A 20307-nucleotide genomic window follows, 5' to 3' on the forward strand; every position below is an offset into this window, starting at 1 on the left:
AACATTGCTTGTATAATTCTGGAAAGTTGCTAGAATAAAACGTGTTACCCCCATGCTTGTTACTGGCAAGTCTTGACTTGAACCCAGAACACTATACACACACACTACAGTTAGTGCAACATACCACTATGCTAAATCAGCAGTTTAAACAACAGGAAGACTGAAACTTAATGGCTATCATTTATTGAATTCAGTTCTCACTTCTCACCATAGCTCTCTCACACACACACACACACACACACACACTTTGTTCAAATGAATGGCAGCTCCTAATACAGCAGCTTAAGAATAATGGCAGCAGTCCTCGCATTTAAAATAAACAGCAGAAAACTAATGGCAGCTGGTTCTTGTTCACACTACACACACACACACACACACACACACACACACACACACACACACACACACACACTTTGTTCAAATGAATGTCAGCTCAGCTCCCTACAGCAAGTTAAGAATAATGGCAGCATTCCTCGGCCCTCGCATTTAAAATAAACAAAACGAATGGCAGCAGCTGGTTCCTGTTCACACTTCACACACACACAAACACACACTTTGTTCAAATGAATGTCAGCTCAGCTCCCTACAGCAAGTTAAGAATAATGGCAGCAATCCTCGGCCCTCGCATTTAAAATAAACAAAACGAATGGCAGCAGCTGGTTCCTGTTCACACTTCACACACACAAACAAACACACACACACTTTGTTCAAATGAATGTCAGCTCAGCTCCCTACAGCAAGTTAAGAATAATGGCAGCAGTCCTCGGCCCTCGCATTTAAAATAAACAAAACAAATGGCAGCAGCTGGTTCCTGTTCACACTTCACACACACACAAACACACACACACACTTTGTTCAAATGAATGTCAGCTCAGCTCCCTACAGCAAGTTAAGAATAATGGCAGCAGTCCTCGGCCCTCGCATTTAAAATAAACAAAACGAATGGCAGCAGCTGGTTCCTGTTCACACTTCACACACACACACAAACAAACACACACACACACACACTTTGTTCAAATGAATGTCAGCTCAGCTCCCTACAGCAAGTTAAGAATAATGGCAGCAGTCCTTGGCCCTCCTTGCATTTAAAATAAACAGAAAACGAATGGCAGCTGGTTCCTGTCCCTCCTTACCTGATACCACCAGTCCTGAATGGCAGAGATTTCTTGGGCAGGCAACGCATATTTTCTCAGATAGTCCCAGGCTCCCAGAACGAACGGCAGGCTGCAGCTTTCTGCATACATACAAGTAAAGTCCCAGTCCAAACGAATAGCAGGCAGGCGGCAGCTAAGTGTTTCTTTTCTGTTTTAACATTGGCGATTTGGCGGCAAGCTTTTGAAATGCAGCAAGCTTACAGCCAGCCGAATGATGACGCGAGCTCAAGGAGCTCAATTCGACTGGCTGGTAGTGCTGACGTGATGACGCCAGCTCAAAATTAAAAAAAATAAAAAATAAGGCAAATAAATCGGAAATGAAGGGGCGCCGATCGGGAATCGTGGCACCCCTTCATTTGGACCCCAAAACTCGGTAAAAACCGAGTAATTCGGGACAGTTGGGAGGTCTGCTTATGGCCACACTTTGTGCAGTGCTTAAAGATAAGCTTTTCAGCCATACTACAAAGAAAGAAGCCTTAAAAAAAAAAAAGGAACAGGCAAAAACTTTCTTTCTTTCTTTAGACTAACAACACACACCCACTCACCATACTAGACTGATAAGGGGGGAAGGGGCACCACAGACAAACTACTCTAAATAACTACAACTACAAACCTACACTCGATGCCAAAGTGATGGGAGGGGAGAAAGGGTACCTACACTAACCTGAAATGGCTAAAAGTACCAGAAATTTTAGAAAAACCTACAGTCAGAATCACCCTGCTAGCTGGAGCTCTAGAGACACGATGTTTTACAAATCGCAGCAAACGAGATCTGGGGATGGAAGGCAGTGGAGGTGTATTATGGGTAAGGGGAGGAGTCGGGAGCTCTGAGCTGATGCTAGTAATTTTTGCTGGTTCAGATCCAATACGGATCCGTATCCCACAGGTTGAAGACCAAATAAAGTAAACTACTTCAGATCTCAAACTCACAATTCTGTCAGCAGTCTGGTAGTTGGTGTAGAGGATTCAGGCTCTTGTCTCCTCTGAAGCTCACAATTCCTTCAGCAGTCTGGTAATTGGTGTAGAGGATTCAGGCTCTTGTCTCCACTGAACCTCACAAATCCTTCAGCAGTCTGGTAGTTGCTGTAGAGGATTCAGGCTCTTGCCTCCTGTATCCAAGTTAAAGGGCCAAGCCTGATCAAGTTAACTGACTAACCTGCCCCCCCCCCCCAAATTAGGGCATCACATACCTCCATACCTCTCAAACTCTTAGCAAAAGAAATCTGTACAAAGCCTAAAATAATGGAGGTGGGGATAAAGCCCCAAAATAGGGACAGATTATCAATAATGTTCTTATAGACTTAGAAAGTTGTTAGAATAACTGCATTTATCTTAGCATGCATTTTCTGAAGAAAATGAAGCCTGAAACTGAAATGTAAAGAATTATTTAGTTATTTCAATCCTCAGTGATTTGCCAGAAAAAGCATACATTGCATGAGGAATAGGCCAAAAATATGAGGCAAAAATCGGGACAGTTGAGAGGTATGCATACCACTCAACATCTTGGTGCAAGAAATCTGGACAAAGCATAAAATAATGGGGCTACAATGGCCTAGAAAACAGGGGCAGATTTTAAATATTGTTCTTTTTAATTCAGAAAGTTGCTAGAGTAAAAAAAATTGTGTTATCGTGCATTTTCTGACGGATGTGAAGTCTGAAACTCATATATATATATATATATATATATATATATATATATATATATATAGATAGATAGCCTTATTTACTTACTTCAATCCTCTAATTTGCCAGAAAACCATACATTTTATGAGAAACAGACCAAAATTATGAGGCTAAATCTGGATAGTTCAAAGGTATGTGAAACACACACACACACACACACACACACACACACACACACACACACACACACACACACACACACACGCACACGCACCTACGCTCTCTGTCACACAAACCTACCTTTTCTCTGCGCACTCTCTCTCACACACACACAAACACACACTTACCTTATCTCTCTGCTCTCACACAACAGCATGCATGCACACACACACACACACACACACACACACACACACACGCACCTACTCTCTCACACAGCAATGCACACACACAAACACACTTTTTCTCTCATACAATACACACAATCTCTCATACAAACAGAATGGCTAGTTAAAATTACATACACAAATGCACACACTTTCTCTCTCATACAGAACCATCGGAACCACCATTTTAAATTATACACAGACACCTACCTTCTCTATAATTGGAATGGATAGTTTAAATTCTGCGCGCAAGTGCAGAATAGGTTTACATCCGCATTGGTGTGCGTGCAAAGTACGCATGGTCCTCCTTAAAGGAGAAGCAGTCTTCACCGCAGTGTTACATATTATTATTATTATTTAATTTTTTTTTTTTTTATATTGAAGCCTCCTGGCTAGAGTAAGCCCCTGTGGCCAAGGGGCCTTAGGAGACTGCTTATGTCACCTAGTGCTGGATCTGGCTATGTTTACTATTAAAGGTCTAGGTTGTTTTTTTTTTTTCAAATTGGAGCATACACACAATGCGCCATTTCAATTAATAATTCCTGTTGTGGAATACTAGTCCAGCTGCTTATTTGTGCTTTCATAAAATTAATACAGTCTGTTCCTTCCAGCTTATCTGCTACAGCAGAAAATCTCAGGTTTTCCTTGTGCGCTCTATCCTCTAATTCTATTACTTTTTAAAACATCTCTTCTTGTGCAGTCTCATATTCAGTCATTTTTTTCTTCATTCTGTTCTCTGAGTTTTGCAATTTTATTACCTCATCCGAATATCTGTTTAAACCTTCTTCAATTTTTTTCCAGCCTTTTATTTGAGTTGATATACATCATCAGTGTTTCATTTATTTTAATCAGGTCTGTGTGCAGCAGTCTTACACTTTCCTCTAGGTTACTGGAAGTCATGTCTGGAGCTTGCACTACTTTTTGCTGAACAGCTGCAGTATTTTCCCAGTCTGTGTTTTTTTGTCAGCTTTTGTAGCCGATTTTCCTTCAGGTCCTCTTTATTTATTTCTTCCTGGCATTCAGGTAGTGCACTTAACCAGCTAGTTACTGAAACTTACCCAGAAATTTAGGTCCACTGGCTTTCTTTGCTAAGTTTCTGTTTTCATACTAGGAGAGATAGAATTAAGCTGTTACTCAATGTGCAGCCATCTTGGAAGTCCAGTAAGAGGTCTCTGAATCACAGTTGCTATTCCAATGTGCAGATCATTGCTGATCTGTACATCTCACTAAGAAACTGCTTCTCATGTAGGCAATGGTATCCCCCAGTCACTTTCCAACCATGTAATTACACATTCAAACACACACACAGACACCACAGTCCCCCTGCCTTGTTCTCCCTCCCTTTGTCCCCTCCCACCCCTGAATACCATAATAATTGATGTGCCATTACTGCACATTTGTAGTATCCATGGTGTCTAATGCCCTCCCCAATCACTGTAATACTTTAAGTGCCATTATGGTACTGCTTTGGTGGCTAGTGTGCCCCTTCATCCCCTGATCACTGTAATTCTTTAAGTGCCTTAAAGACAGTAACCTGGTGACTCCTGTTCCCCATAATAATGTTGGTGCTGTTATGGCACTTAATTATAACTGTTTATCTGGTGTCTGCTGGATCCCCCACTCATGATTCCCTTACTGCTGTTGGTGCCATTATGGCCTTACATTTAGAGTAATCCATGGTGTCTAGTGTTTCACCCCCACCCGTGATCCCCATTACTGAGTCCAGTGCCATGATGGCACTTAAAGTAATTTCTTGTGTCTAGGGTTCCCCTAACCCCTAATCCTTATACTGATGCAGGTGCCATTAAGGCACCTACATTTAGAGAAATTCCTGGTGTCTAGGGATCCCCTTCTCTCATGATCCCTGAATTGATGCTGGTGCCATTAAGGCACTTACATTTAGAATAATCTCTGGTATCTAGTTTTTCACCCCAAACCACATGCTGATGCCCTTGCCATTAAGGCACTTAGGGTGAATGCATCCTTGGTGTCTAGTAGTTCTTCTACCCCCAACTCCTGTCCCATGGTCATGGATTTAGTTGAACATACTCTTTTGGCCATGTTCAATACTGTAATATGATGGAGACATTTGTGCTTATCTACATGGCTGAACAATTTCTTGAATCACTTGGTGTGTATACACCTTTCTGGAGATGCTTCTGTGGGAAAGAACACTTGTCTTTCCCCTGGACTGCTTCATTAGCATTCAGCATGGCTGTGAGGCCAGACTTACATAGTGCTGCATGTGTTCTTGCTAGAGCACCATGCAGCACTGTGGGTGGTTGCTGAATAGCAAAAAGGTATGGAGGTGTACCTTCCTCAACCTCACTGCTTATTCTCCTTTTTCTGAAAATATCTTAATCTTAATATCTTAAACTACAGTAGTAATATGCACATACAGATGAAAGGTGCAAACAGAGACTTCTTCTAAGGTAAAAAAATGTTTGTATGTTTACATGTGTGTGTGTGTGTGTGTGTGTGTGTGTGTGTATATATATATATATATATATATATATATATATATATATATGTATATATATATATATATATATATATATATATATATACATGTGTGTGTGTGTGTGTGTGCGTGTGTTTATATATAAATATAGATCTACTTTATAACATCGAAAACTTAAAATCCCAAATTTCATAATACCAAGATCACAATTCTGAATTCTTATAAGACTGAAACCTTAAAATGATGATGTTCAGAATACCAAATTTAAACGCACAGATGTTATGTGTAATTCCCTTCACCAGTGCAGTATTATAATGAAAACAAAAGTGTATAAAGTGTATACTTCCATGAGCTATTTCTTCATGAATGAACCACTAATTCTTCAAAGACATAATTTATAATCTAAGAAATCAACTTCAAACTAACATACTATTCACATTTTCAAAAGACTTGCTATAGCTTGCACAGATTTAATAGCTGTGTAGTTAGTTTTGTTCTGCAGACCATACTATCTGAAACCCACATAAGTGGGGTCTATGCCCCCCACTCCCTTCAAATATATATACCAACTCTGGTATCACACTAGAGTGGGGAAAAGGGTATATACCTTTTTGTGACCTCACTGTAGAGAAAACACTTCCGATACTGCCAGGACCATCGTACGAAACGTCCACCATTTTTTTAGATGCTTAGTACAAACATTTAAAGATACACATCTGTATTTATAAAGACTTAAGTACTACTTCCTGCAATGTTGTCGGTATTCTGTACGTCGGCATTTTAAAGTTCCAGTTTTATAAGAATTCAGAAATGTGGTCTCTGTAATATTCCAGCTCTATTCCAGTCTAGTGTCACTAGCTCATTCTACCCAATAGAGAGAGAACATTTGTGAAGGGCAAGCCACTTAGGTCCTTAATTTTGAATTATCTTCTGTTTCTCCTTTCTCCCTTTCCACTTTTCAAAATAAAAAAAAAAAATTCCTAAGCTTGTTTCCTGTAACTAGTTTAGTCCAGATACAGATTTGCTGTAACCAGGACTGTTTGTAGGCTTCTGAGCCCCCAAAGCCTTTCTGAGTTGGAGAGAAGCCTTCTAGCTTATCAGTGGGAGTGGTAAGCACTAGGTAGCCTATCTTCCACAAGAAAGGTTCCTGGTCCAGAAATTGTAGTTTATTGGCCGTTTGGGCAGTTTTTCCATCTCTTTCAAGTTTCTGGTTTAAAAGCCTGTGTTTGCGCTTGTTTCTCACCTTTCCTGTAACTAGTCTAGTCCAGATACAGATCTGCTGTATTCAGGGCAGTTTGTAAGCTTCTGAGCCCCCAAAACCTTTCTGTGGTGGAGGGAAGTCTTCTAGCTTACCAGTGGGAGTAGTAAGCATGAGGTAGCCTATCTACTACAGGAGTGGTTTCTGGCCCAGAAACTGTAGTTTATTGGCCGTTTGGGCAGTTTTTCACCTCTTTCAACTTTCTGGTTTAAAAGCCTGCACTTGCACTTGTTTCCCACCTTTCCTGTAACTAGTCTAGTCCAGATACAGATCTGCTGTATCCAGGACTGTTTGCAAGCTTTTGAGCCCCCAAGCCTTTTTGTGTTGGAGGGAAGCATTTTAGCTTATCAGTGGGAGTGGTAAGCACTAGATAGCCTATCTACCACAAGACCCAGGTACAGATTCTTAGTTTTAGCACTTGAATTTGCTTATTCGTGCTCAGCAATTGTTAGCACTAAATAAGCTACAAATTACTGCAGCACTCAGCCTTCCTCTTTACCTAGAGGAAAGCAGTTTTTGTACTTACTTTCCTCACTTGCTTAGAGAAAAACAACTCTTACACTCACTTTCCTCACTTGTCTAGAGGAAAGTAGCTTTTTATTCAGGCATGTCCAAGGGTGAGCTCCCAGTGTTCTCTCCCGCTTCTCTGATGAATCTGGGCATCTTGAGGCAATGTAGCAATTGCCTTATGTATACAGACAACCCTCTCTTCCTACCACCCAACACCACAACCTGTGAGAGATGCACTTATCTAGCCAAACTGGAGGTAAAGCTCTCTCGAACCAAGACTGCACTTGACAGTCAAGAGGAGAAGGTAAACACTTGCACCACACCACACTCTCATCACACAGTCCCACTAAACCTACACCACCAAACTCCACACACAGAAACACAAAAACATTTGCAGAGGCTCTCAATAATAATCTGCTCAAGCAACAGAGACCTCCAAAGCAGAAACGTAAGCAGCCTCTACCCCCCCAACACAACCCAAATGACACACAGCCCACAGACTCAGTGTGCCAATAAACCACAGCCCATAAGGCAAACCAACGTTCCCAACACACTAGTCATAGGTGACTCTATAGTCAGGCACACTGATGTCCCACTCACCAGGCTAAACAAGGAGAAGGTTACTGTCAGCTGCCTGTCGGGTGCCAGGATCAACCACATAACCTACGCACTCAGGTCACTCCACAACAAGTACAAATATGACTCTGCCATTGTCCATGTTGGTGTGAATGACCAGGGATGTACTTTCCTGGACTACATGAAGAGAGACACAGAAGAGCTCTCCGATCTTGTAGCTCAGGCAGATATGACCCTAGCCCTGAGTAGCATCCTGCCATTGCCCAGAATGATACCGCAGTACAAGGACAAAATGATTGACTTCAACAATTGGCTAAGCTTCTGGTGTCGTTCTAAGGGGATCCAGTATCTCTCTGCCTGGGACGATATGGTTGACAGACCAGGAGGCTTTGCCAGAGATGGTCTGCACCTGTCTACCCTGGGATTCCAGATACTGGCTAAGGCTCTTGCCGCCCCTATAGTGCCTTTTTTTAGGCAAGGTTCAAATGACAAATTCACCACCGTAACAGGAACAGGCAAGCAAAAACTGAGGGTAATCCTACTCAATGCTAAAAGTCTAAATCTCAAAATGCACTCACTCGAGGCACTCCTTATAATGGAGAACATTGATATCTGTGCAGTGACTGAGACCTGGTTCAAGGCTCTAGACAGCAGCCTTGCATTACCAGGCTATAACTCATACCACACTTTTCGGCCAAGTAACCTGGACCAGAACACCATAGGCGGAGATGTGTCCATATTCATTAAGGATATTCACACCTCCAGGCTAGTTGCACAGCATAATGCATCCGAGGTTATCCAAGTGCAACTAACTCTAGGCAAAACTGCAATCTAAATTGTAGCTTGCTACAGATCCCCCACCATGCTCCAGGATTCCCACTCCTCTTTTCTTGATATACTGGAAAATATTAGGGTTTAACCAAACACCCTAATAATGGGCGATTTCAACTACCCCACAATTAACTGGGAAAACTACTCCCATACCAACTCCTTCGCTCAACGCTTTCTGGAATTCATAAATTCCAATGCCCTGGATCACCTTATCCACACCCCCACCAGGGGCAACAATGTCCCAGACCTAGTCATTGCCAACATGAGTGACTGTTGTTCCACACCTGAAATCAAATCCTCACTGGTCAGAGCCGACCATAAGCTAATCACCCTAGATATCCGCATCCCGCCCCCACCCACCATTAAGGAAACCACGGTAAAAAAATTCTCCAAAGCCAACTTCATGCTTCTTAAGACAGAAGTGGCGAACCTCATGACACCCATGCAGATGGACAACACTGTTACAACTGCTGAATCCTACACAAATGCACTCTATAAGCACTTATACGAGTGCATGGATCGTGCTATCCGAAACAGAACCAAGAAGCCAATCTGGTGGTCCCCTGCTGTGAACAAACTCTACAACAGAAGGAAGAAACTGTTGCAAGAGAGAGTAAAATCCCATGAATGGAGGAGCTGCCTAGTCAGCCTCAGTAAGAGGCTGAGATCCCTTATAAGATCCTCCAAAGCTAGCTACAAAAACAAAATCGCCAATGATTCTAAGGGCAACCACAAAGCATTCTATAGCTATGTCAAGAATCTCAGTAGGTAACACCCACAGCTGCTCTGAGTTACAGCACAACGGCATGAAAATTACAGAACCAACTGATATTGCAAACATCCTGGCAGATAGGTTCAGTGCTAACTTTACCCCACTCTCACCCCCTAAAGGGCCCATATCTATACAGGAAAATACAGAGTACCTGTAATCACATCTATGCAGGTAAAAGCGGCACTCTCTAAAACCAAAAACACAGCATCCATGGGACCGGACAACATCCCAGGCTGCGTTTTACATGAACTTCAGGACGAACTGGCTCCCCAGCTAAGCACCATGTTCAATCATAGTCTCACATTAGGCTTTGTGCCCACTGAATGGCACACAGCAACAGTTATCCCACTTCACAAAGGGGGAGCCACCACTGATCCTGGGAACTATCGCCCTATTAGCCTGAAGAGCCTGGTCTGCAAGGCCATGGAACGTATCATCATGGAACTCATAAACAAAGACATTGGCAACATCTAAAATTTGGACATCACCCAGTTCGGGTTTGTGAAAGGCAGATCATGCCTTCTGAACCTGATCGACTTCTTTGAGGCAGTCACCAAAGCTGCAGACGAGGGTAAGGTGGTTCACACAGCCTATCTTGACCTCACCAAGGCTTTTGACACCATCCTCCATTCTGGAATTATAGCTAAACCCCTACGTCACAAGATGGGTTGCCAACTGGCTCAATGACAGAACCCACACTGTAAAAGTTGCAGACTACAAATCTGACTTCAAATCAGTGACAAGTGGAGTACCACAGAGTTTAGTCCTGGGACCTCTCCTGTTTGGTATCTACTTTTCTGAAGTACAGGCTAACACAGAAGGCCTCTGGCTAATGAAGTTCGCAGATGACTGCAAACTAGGAGCCACAGTCGAGTCCCCAAATTATGTGGACATCCTACAGAAGGGCCTCAATGAGACAGATGCCTGGTGTCAGAGGCATGGCCTCAAGCTCAATGCCAAAAAGTGCATTATCATCCCCTTTGGTAAAAACTGTACCCATGAACTACCACATAAACGGCAGTCTACTTAATGCCGAATGTGTGATAAGAGACCTTGGGATCCAGGTGGACAGTAGTCTCTCCTTTGATAATCACATTGCCACAGTAGTCAGGAAATCCTTCTATGTGGCATACCTCATCACAAAAGGGTTCTCATCCAGGAAAAAAAGAGGTCATTGTTCTCCTCTACTCGGCACTCATTAGAACCTTTATAGAGTACAATGCCCCTTTTGGAATGTACCTCACAAGACATCTGCAGCAGCAGGAAAGGCCACAGAAGTACCTCACAAAGAGGATTACTGGCCTCAAACAGATGCCCTACACTGACTGTCTCAAAAAACTCCAGCTTTACTCTGTAGCATATCGCCTACTCCAAGGAGATCTCTGCCTAACATATAAAGCTATGTTAATCCCAGAGCTGTTGGACATGCTACACCTTAAGAAATCCCAATCCCTCCAAGCAACATGCTCTAGGGATCTAAACATTGTCACCACAATAAACAGGACATGCTGGCGGGATAGATTCCTGTCTCAGAGACTTCCTATACTCTGGAACAAGCTACCCATCTATGTCAAGCAAAGTTCCTCATTAACACTCTTAAAGAGAGGATCACTTCTGTGGCTCTACTTGACAAGGGCACAGGAAATTAACTTTCATACATGGTGTAACCTTGTTGGCTAGGCTTACTTAGGCCCTTGGGCTGGATAGCCTAGTACCTACCTATGAACCTATAAAATTTGGGATTTTAGCTAGCTTTTCGATCTTATAAAATAGATCCACACACACACACACACACACACACACATAAAGGAATGGCTATGACTTGTAATATTGCTTATGCATCTGGCAGTACAGCACATGTCCTTAAGCTGGGACATAAATTTGCTAACCAGCATCAGTGCTATCAACAACAGTAGTTACCGATTGAGTGATGTGAACTGAATTAAGTAAAGCATTTCCTACAAATATAACCAGGTTATATCATTATGCACTAGAGATCTAATTATTTCCCATCACTCAAAAGGTTAAGTACTTTGTTACAAGGTCAGACTCTGAACAAACAGATGCATGTGATATAAAATTGGGCACATGGAAATATCAAAAATATTTTCAGTAAATGCGGTCTTACTTTGTGAACTCACAAACAGCAAAGCAAACATTAGTCACAAGGTCAAAGTGCACCACAGAAAATACTTCTCATATTTTCATGTGCTTCAATACATACATGCAATATCTTCAACATTTAAGTGCATAAACAATGAATTTGTGGAAAAAAGAACATGTGCAAATGTGACTTTTTGACTGCTTCTATTAAAGCAAATTTTTTTGGTATATGTAAATACAATACCAGATCTATGACAGAAAGTAGAACCGATTATTTGAATACTGCTACTGAAATTTTGCAAAACATTGTCATTACAAAACAACATTAAGATATTAAAATGATTTAAAAACCTTAAATGAACCTGTTTTACAAACGGCATCCTCCTATATACCCCAGTGTGGTGGACTGAGCCCACAATATTCCTGTTAACGAAATGTTCCAACTCTGAAGTACCACTAAGACGTAAAAGTAAAACTTTTTAGATGGAATGTGGGAAAACGAATGAAAAAAATTCAACCTGTGTAAAAACACTTAAGAGTACTAGCAGCTTAACAGTTCTCCTCTGTGTAGAAACATTTACAGTATTAGTAGTTTAATTTTGATACTTGACTTCATTATTTGTAGTGCCTTGCTTTACTTCTTTAGTGACCCTTCCCTAGGTTTATGTTTACATATGCTGTTACAACCTAACATGTTTTTTCTCTTTTTTTGCCTCCACTATCTGCTAATCATCAGCCCCATCACATCAATCAGCCCATTTATTCCCCATCATTGGGGTGAGGGGCTATCATTCAGACAGCCAATAATAGTGGTTTTAATTACCTTGTAACAAAGTACTTAACCTTTTGAGTGATGGGAAATAATTAGATCTCTAGTGCATAATGATATACTCTGTCTTATCCCTGCATACATCCAATGAAACACTGTAAAGAGGATCTCACTTCTGCGAGGGGTGCATCCTCCTAGGCAGCTCTGCCCCTACCCCAAAGCACTAGTAGTGTTTTCTGCTCTATCCACCAGGGAAATTGCACCACTCCATGTACTGCCGAACTACATGCAACTCTCCACCTCCCCTCACCCCAGGGAGGAGGATGAGCCATTCTCCTTCATTCCTCCACTTCCCCACCTGGTTCCTCCAGTGCTGGCACCGCTAACTGAACTCCAGTCATCTGAGTAACAGTAAGGTCTCCCACACTCTGTGTTACAGAGACAGACTGCTGCTACGCTAACAAGTTATTTCATGTACACTGCAAACAAGTTTTAAAACTTACAGGTATCATTTAATTAACAAATACTCAACATTTTTTCAGTTGGCACCCCATACTCTCATGATTAGTAACACGATAATCTCTCCAGCTAACCCTATTATGCACACATATACTCTCTCTCTCTCTCTCTCTCTATGTCCTCCGTCTGTAACTAACATCCTTCCACTCATCTGACAATTAAAGGACAATGAAAATCATTTGGTTTACCTTCTGTAATTCTTTAAATATGTCACATTCTGATTTTTCTTACTTTCCAAACATCATTACACTGGGTTCATGCAAACAAATGCATTTGAAGTGGTTCTGAATGTCAACCAGGCTGTCTCGGCACTTACGTCTTTAATAAGTGTCATATGATGCTGGGTATAGACTGCAAACAGTTTCAGCTCTAACTAGCTGCTGATGACTGTGCACAGAACAATGGGTATAATCACTGCCTAGTGCCAAGTGCATCCTTAGTATTATAAAGAGTTCACCAATGCTTTGCATACCATAATAAGATTAGATTTCAACATTTAATAAAGCAAACACTTGTAGTGTTTACATCAGGTTTTCATTTAGTTATTAGTATTTCACATTTTATATTTGCTATCAATAAGCAAGCAATAATGCCCAGATAGGTGGGCATTAAGGGGAAATAACACACCGATAAAAATTAAATGGAAAACACCAGATGGTAAATGGTAACAAAACAGTATGAAAAAAAAAACAATTGGAATAAACACTGGAAAGTAGAAACATTTAATAACAGTGCTTTTGCCTCAAACAATGAAAGATTTCATTAGAATAACACTCAGGATAAAAAAGTAGTTGTGGAACTCCTACTTGCAGATGTTTGAATTCCTTACTGCCTCAGTGGCATTTTGGGTTATCTGCCAAGGTAACCCAGTACTGGCCAGCTTTCAAAAGTTCAGCCTCCCTTCCCTCTCTTTCTTCTGGTGACAGCTGATTGGCTGAGCATAACTGGAGAGCAAAGCCTTTAGCTGTCACAGGAGGTGAGTGCTTAGGCCTTTTTTACTTCCATTAATAAGGAGAGGAAAGTACCTGAAACCAGAATCATCTATCAAGAGTAAATTTGCAGCTAATCACAATGCCATATAAAGTTTAAATCTAATAACAACTGAAAGAGGCTGAAACGCATCTCAACTGTGCACAATCTGAAGGATGTTAGGTGGGTGTTGCCACTGAGGCAGTGAAGAATTCGAACATCTAATTTTACAGTTAAGTAGGAGTTAGGCAACTGTACTATTTTCATCATTCCCATTGCCTCAGTGGCATTTTGGGTAGATTCCGAAAGCTTACCCTTCCTAGGAGGTGGAAGGATAAAAATCTAGGAGTCGAGTCCCTGGATAATGGTACTAGCAAAGTCTGCTTTGGTCCTTGAAAAAGGATAAAATTTGTAGTGCTTTGTGAAGGTATGAACAGAGGACCAGACTGCTGCCTCTAAAATGCTTCTAGATGCCAGCCCTTTCCAATATGTCATTGAAGAGAACAAGGCCCTGGTCAAGTGAGCCTTAACCTTGCCAGGAAGAGATTTCCAGTGGTGGGAATAACAGAAAACAACAGCAAAGAGCACTCATTGTGCAAGAGTTTGCTTAGAGACAGGTTGACTTTTCTTAGCCCCTGTGTAAGAGACACAGCCATTCAGTATTCCTAAACGGTTTGGTTCTGTCAAGGTAGTACCTAAGCTGCCTGTGTGTATCCAAGGTATGTAGAAACTCTGCTCCCTTGTTTTTTGGATCACGATAGAACACTGGGAGACTGATAACTTGATTCAAGGTACATTCAGAAAGAACGTTAGGCATGAATGATGGATTAGTACTTAATACAACCCTGTCCTGGGTTGGCCCATCATGACAGCTTGTAGCTAAGAGACTCGCCTTGTAGACATCAGAGCAATGAGAAAAACAGTCTTCCAAGTAATGAACCATAAATAGACCTGAGAGGCAGGTTCATAAAGAGGTAAGGTCAATTTTTCAAGCACAAGGTTGAGATCCCATGGAGTAGGAATTTAGTTTTTTTTGAGGGGGGTCTTACATGCAGCACTCCTTTCATCCATGGGGAAGCAACCTGAGATGGCCACAAGATGTAATTTGAGAGAAGCATAGGACAAGACGTCAGTAAGTTACTCACACAAATATTTCAAAACCAGAGGGGTTGAAACCTTTTGGGACCTTTACTACTGGCTAGGCACAACCTAAAAAATCTTCTACTTGTAAACATAAGATTCTAGTTGCAGGTTTTCTTGCCTCCTTAAATACATGCTGCATATTCTCAGGGAATGAATGCCTAAAAGTTATCTAAATAGAATCAGTCAGGCTGTCAGTTGAAATTGATCTAAGTTGTGGTGTACCACTCAACTGACGCTGTGAGAAAACTTGTAGTAACTGCCCACTTGGCCAACTCCATTAAGAGGGAGAACCAACTTCTGTCTAGGTCAAAAGGGAGTTACCAAAGTGATCTTTGATATTTTTTTTCTGAATCTTTAGAATTACGTTGAGAATCACTGGAAAGGATGGAAATGCATACAGAAACATTCCCAACCATGTAAGTAACAGAACATTTGTCTTAAGGATGTCTTTAACATAATTCTTTTTAGTTGTCTATTTTAAAATAAAGTGAACAGATCTATTTGAGGTGTTCCTCACATCTGAATCAAGTGCTGGAAGACCTATACATGGAGCTTCCTCTTGTCAGGGTCTGTTCAGCTTCTGCTTAGTCTGTTTGCCACTTTGTTTTGCTCTGACAGAATGTACAAGGCCTGAAGAGTCAGAGAATGCTGTACAGCCAGCTCCCAGGACATCACTGCCAACCAGCAAAGTAGGTATGACCATGTACCCCCTTGCTTGTTCTGGTACACATCACAGTAGCATTGCCAGTGACCACTAGAAGAGGACCTGGAGTCTATAAGTGGTGAAGAACTTTTAAGGCTTGAATCACTGCCAACATCTCTTTTTCATTTATATGCTTTGGCATATCCTGGGGATCCCACAGGCTTTGCACTTGAGCTCCCACAAACACTATTCCTCTACACAAAATCTGAGGTCTATCTGGACAGACTGGACTGGGGTCTGAAAAGAGAAAGGAAGCCCTGGATTCAGAGACAGGTGATCTCTCTATCAATGCAATTCCTATTTCTCAAATCCCAGTACTGGTACCTGGAAATCCAAGAGATGAAGGTGCTGCTGGGTCCAACAATTTTTCAAGTACCACTGAATTTTTCTCATGTGTAATCTGGTAAGTGGTATCATGAGACTTACTGATGTCATGAGACCTAGAATTTTGAGGAACTCTCTTGCTGAGGCCGCATCTAGAAAACAGTAATCCAAGAAAATGCCCGGATAAATCAGTACATTGTCTTCTGGCAGGAAGGACATCCTATTTACTGTGTGTATTCAACATCCCAGGTTAAGAATTTGTTGACAGGGTGTCAGAAAGGACTTTTGAAGATTTAATTTGAAGCCCATGTGAGAAAGGAGGTATGTAACCTTGTCTAAGGACTCCAAGAACCTGGACACAGAATCTGCACAAAACAGCAAGTTGTCTAAAATAAAGAAACATGTGAGTACCTAGGGGTCTACAACAGGCAACTAGTGGGTCCAGACACTTTGTAGATACCTGAAGTGCAGTAAACTGTCCAAAGGGTAATGTAAGAAACTAGTCATGTAAAATAGACACAGCAAATCTCAAAAAGTTCCTGAAACTGGGAACAATAGGAATACGATGATAAATGTCCTTGAGATCTAAAGCCACAATGAAAAAATAGTCTGGAAGCAATACTAGGAATGAATGTAAGGTAAGCATTCTGAATTTTTAAATTTTTAGATAAGTGTTTAAAAATAACAAATATGGGACATGTCTCTAGGAGTAATCTTTTTTTTTTTTGGTACCAAAATGATTTTGGAGTAAAATCCACAGCTTTAATGTACTGGAGGCACTGGTTCTATGACCCTTGCTTCTACCATGTGATGCAGCAGTGGGGGAAATGGCTCTATCTGGTCTGGTGGGTGTGTGGGGAGTTCTACTGAAAGGAGGATTTTCTATCCATTGCTAAGTGCATCACCTCCGAATTATTCTCAGAACCCATTTTTCTGTGACTATTTGCGGCCAGGCTACAGGGTTGAGAGAGAGCCTGGAGGAAATTCATTCCTTTGCAGGACAGTTGATTTGTTTTGTTTTTTTTTTTTTTTTTTTTTTTTTAAAGGAACCCCTCTTGTCAGGTTTTGAAGAATTATCCTTCTGTTTCCTTTTGGATCCATGACTTTTGTTTGTCTGGGATTTTTGTCTGTTCTGCCCCTTGAAGAAGAAGATGCCTTGTTTGAGGAGAACTTGAGAACATGAAACCTCCTGGATATCCCTTGTATTAATTTGCTTCTATCATCCTACTGTTTGAGAATAAGAGAAGTTCTGATTATGTAACCAAGCAAACCATCTTAATGCAACAGAAAAAGCAGCATTTCCCGACATTCTGCACATTCAAGCACACCTCTCAAAGCATGTTTTGAAATATGAATCAAATAAGAAACAATTTCATTTGCATAAGACTTTTGTTCTGCAGGTAATGATGCTGCAAAATCATCCAAACAGTACGTGCATTGTAAAACAAACTTCCAGTGTGCCAAGTGTATCTTCTGTGAATTATTCTCAGAACCCATTTCTAGATTTCAGGGGGGGGATATGAATTAGGATCCATCAAGTTAAGAGAGAAAACACCAGACTAAATAGTAGCCTTGACAATGTAATATTCTAAAGGCTAAATTACTAGAAATAGAAATCATTTTTCCCTGAAAACATTTTCCCTCTTTATCAGGGGGCACTGGATTACATGAAGCCAAGGACTTTTTATTTGAGCAGACAGCTGGGGAGACAGCAGTCAAATGAAAAAAGAAACCTGTCTTATCTGAGGAGACCCCATATTTTCTCTGACCCTTTTTAGGGACTGCTGGAACAGACAGTGGTGTCTTGCAAGCAGCTTTATAAACATCTTCCAAGGCTGGAAAGAGAGGGGGGATAGCCACAGAATTGTGCATCTTATCATCTATAAGGTCATATAACCTGCTTAGCTCTGGGGTAGTCCCTGATTGCTCCCAAGAAAAACATCACTAAAATCAAAAAATCATCTGAGAAAAACTTGACACTTTTTGGATTTAAGATCAAGTTCATGTTCCAAAGTATCAGAGTGAATGGACTCAAGTGTCAACTAGAAAATCACCACTGTCCTCATGATTCTCTGAAATAACTGAAAGGTCTGTACTCAACCAGCACTACAACCATAGATGAGAACACAATCACCATAATCAGCTCTCTGCAGCTGATTCTGGTGGTTGTGGACCCAGAATCAGCTGTCTGCAGAACACTTAAGGCAAAGAAACCACATTAGCCTTTTAAAAAGCTATAATCTGATTATCAGCTGTAAGATGAAGTTTCTCTTTCTTTTTCTTATGAACTTCACTACTAGGTAAAATATGTGGAGCAACATTATTATGTCTGGCAAGGGGCCTCTTACCATGGACTACTCCTGCATATAAAGTGCTTAGTTTTCCCATACATGTGCCAGGTACTAGAACAGCCAAAAAGGATATGTCTAACCCCTATTCCTTAGTGGCCGGCAAAGCTACACTAGAGAGAGATGGGGCAAAAGGTAAGTGATCTGTAAGTGGAGCAGTGGCTCAGACAGAACCACTAACCATGGACTGAGATATATACATTTTTTTTATTTAGATGCAGCCAGATTTGATGGGAGTAATATCAGAATTAGGCTCCAACAAGTTAGAGGAGAGAACACCAACTAAAATAATAAACTGACAGTACTGGATAATGTATCACAAGAAGCACTTAAAGTTTCTAGCATTAAGTATGTCCCAACATTCTGCCAAACTGTGCTGTTATCACAAAAACAGTTTGAAATGTGTTCAGAATTATTTTACAACTGACAGAAGTTAAAGTATTTCCAGTACACAAAAGTGCAAACACCAAAGTAACCAATGTGCCAAACCAGTGTTACAACTTTAACCACAGTAAACTGCCATGAAATAATGTTTAATAGCAATTTAAACTATATTTTCTTATCAGAGATAGTACAGTCTCCACAGTATATTCACATAACTTCATTTGGGGTAAAATCATGAACCGATGTTAAAAACACACACATCAAAGTCATACATATAGTAAATAATACATAAATACTGAAAAATCCAAGTTCTGCAATTTTTTTTTCCTGTCAAGATGAAAATTAAGCTGATTAACAACAATAAAGACAGGCACAATTAATTTGCTGTTCAAAACTAGTTTATGCTTAGGACAAGACTTTGCAAGCATTTATTCAACAACACAACTCAATGCTATGTCTTATCCCAGGCAAAAACTAACCTGAAATCCAACTTTTAATGAAAAAAAAAACTTAACATTAACAATATGCAGTTGTGTCTTCTGCTATTCACTTACCTTTCAGGAAGAACTGAAGACAACATGAAAACAAGAAGAATAACGTCTATGCTTCCATCAGGAAATGGGAAAGGTTGTGTTTCATCACATACGTCATGAACAAAGGTATAACAACAAGCTGGGTTGTAACAAGAGTGCAACTGTTAAGAAAATCAAGAAAAAAATTATGTACATTTTTATGCTGCAGAACTGCAGAATCTCCTTACTTAGCACACACTTCCCTCATTTTACAATCATCTTTACTTAACTCTCTCCCCATCTTAATTATCCTAGTAATATATTCCACCCTCACGGTGGTGCAGCGGTAGCGTTGTTGCCTCACAGCAAGAGGTTCTCCCGTTCGATTCTTGGCTGGAGCGCCTTCTGTATGGAGTCTTCATTTCCTCCCCGCGGTCAAGTGGCATTCGAAAGACATACATAGAATGGGCGTGCCTTCGCTGAAGGTTGGGTATTGAGCTGGCATCTTGGCACCCCTAAAAAATCTACTGCCAATCATTAGTGGACTGGAGTTCCACTGTGGTGACCCCTAACCGGGAAAAGTCGAAAGAAGAAGAATATATTCTTACCTCCACCCAAGTGCACCTATATTTCTTATACTGTACCTCCACCCTGATTCTGCTAACCCCTTATCTTTCTCTGCCTCACACGTGTAGTGGGTGTCTCACATGTTCCTTTCCACCTTTTACAGCTAGAATATCCAGGAAAGACGCTGCCCTCAGCTACTCCCTAGTCCTGAAGAAAGTAGTGCAGCTATCTAACTCTCCATCTTAAAAGGACTTCCATTTTTCAAGTGTTTAAACAAAAAGTAGGTCTACCTACTGTGGAATAATTGTATTTCAACCCCTAAACTGTTACGTACTGGCTTACACACCGCACAGACCAGCTCCCCCCCCCACCCTAAGCAGCTAATCCTGATATAT

The 20307-nt window shown here is 41.0% G+C and overlaps 1 protein-coding gene across 4 annotated transcripts in view; it reads right to left on the reverse strand.

Annotated features, from left to right (window-relative positions):
• METTL8 (methyltransferase 8, methylcytidine) overlaps positions 1–20307 on the reverse strand; it is a 1591180-nt gene that overhangs the window by 531815 nt on the left and 1039058 nt on the right. For all 4 annotated transcript variants that reach the window (XM_044075524.1, XM_044075523.1, XM_044075522.1 and 1 more), the window contains one exon: positions 19388–19527. In XM_044075524.1, the coding sequence (XP_043931459.1) occupies positions 19388–19527 (140 nt within the window). The remainder of the gene's footprint in view (positions 1–19387; positions 19528–20307) is intronic.

The sequence above is a fragment of the Protopterus annectens genome, chromosome 6.part1 (assembly GCF_019279795.1).
Source record: "Protopterus annectens isolate FY-2018-M chromosome 6.part1, PAN1.0, whole genome shotgun sequence".
Lineage (NCBI taxonomy): Eukaryota > Metazoa > Chordata > Ceratodontiformes > Protopteridae > Protopterus > Protopterus annectens.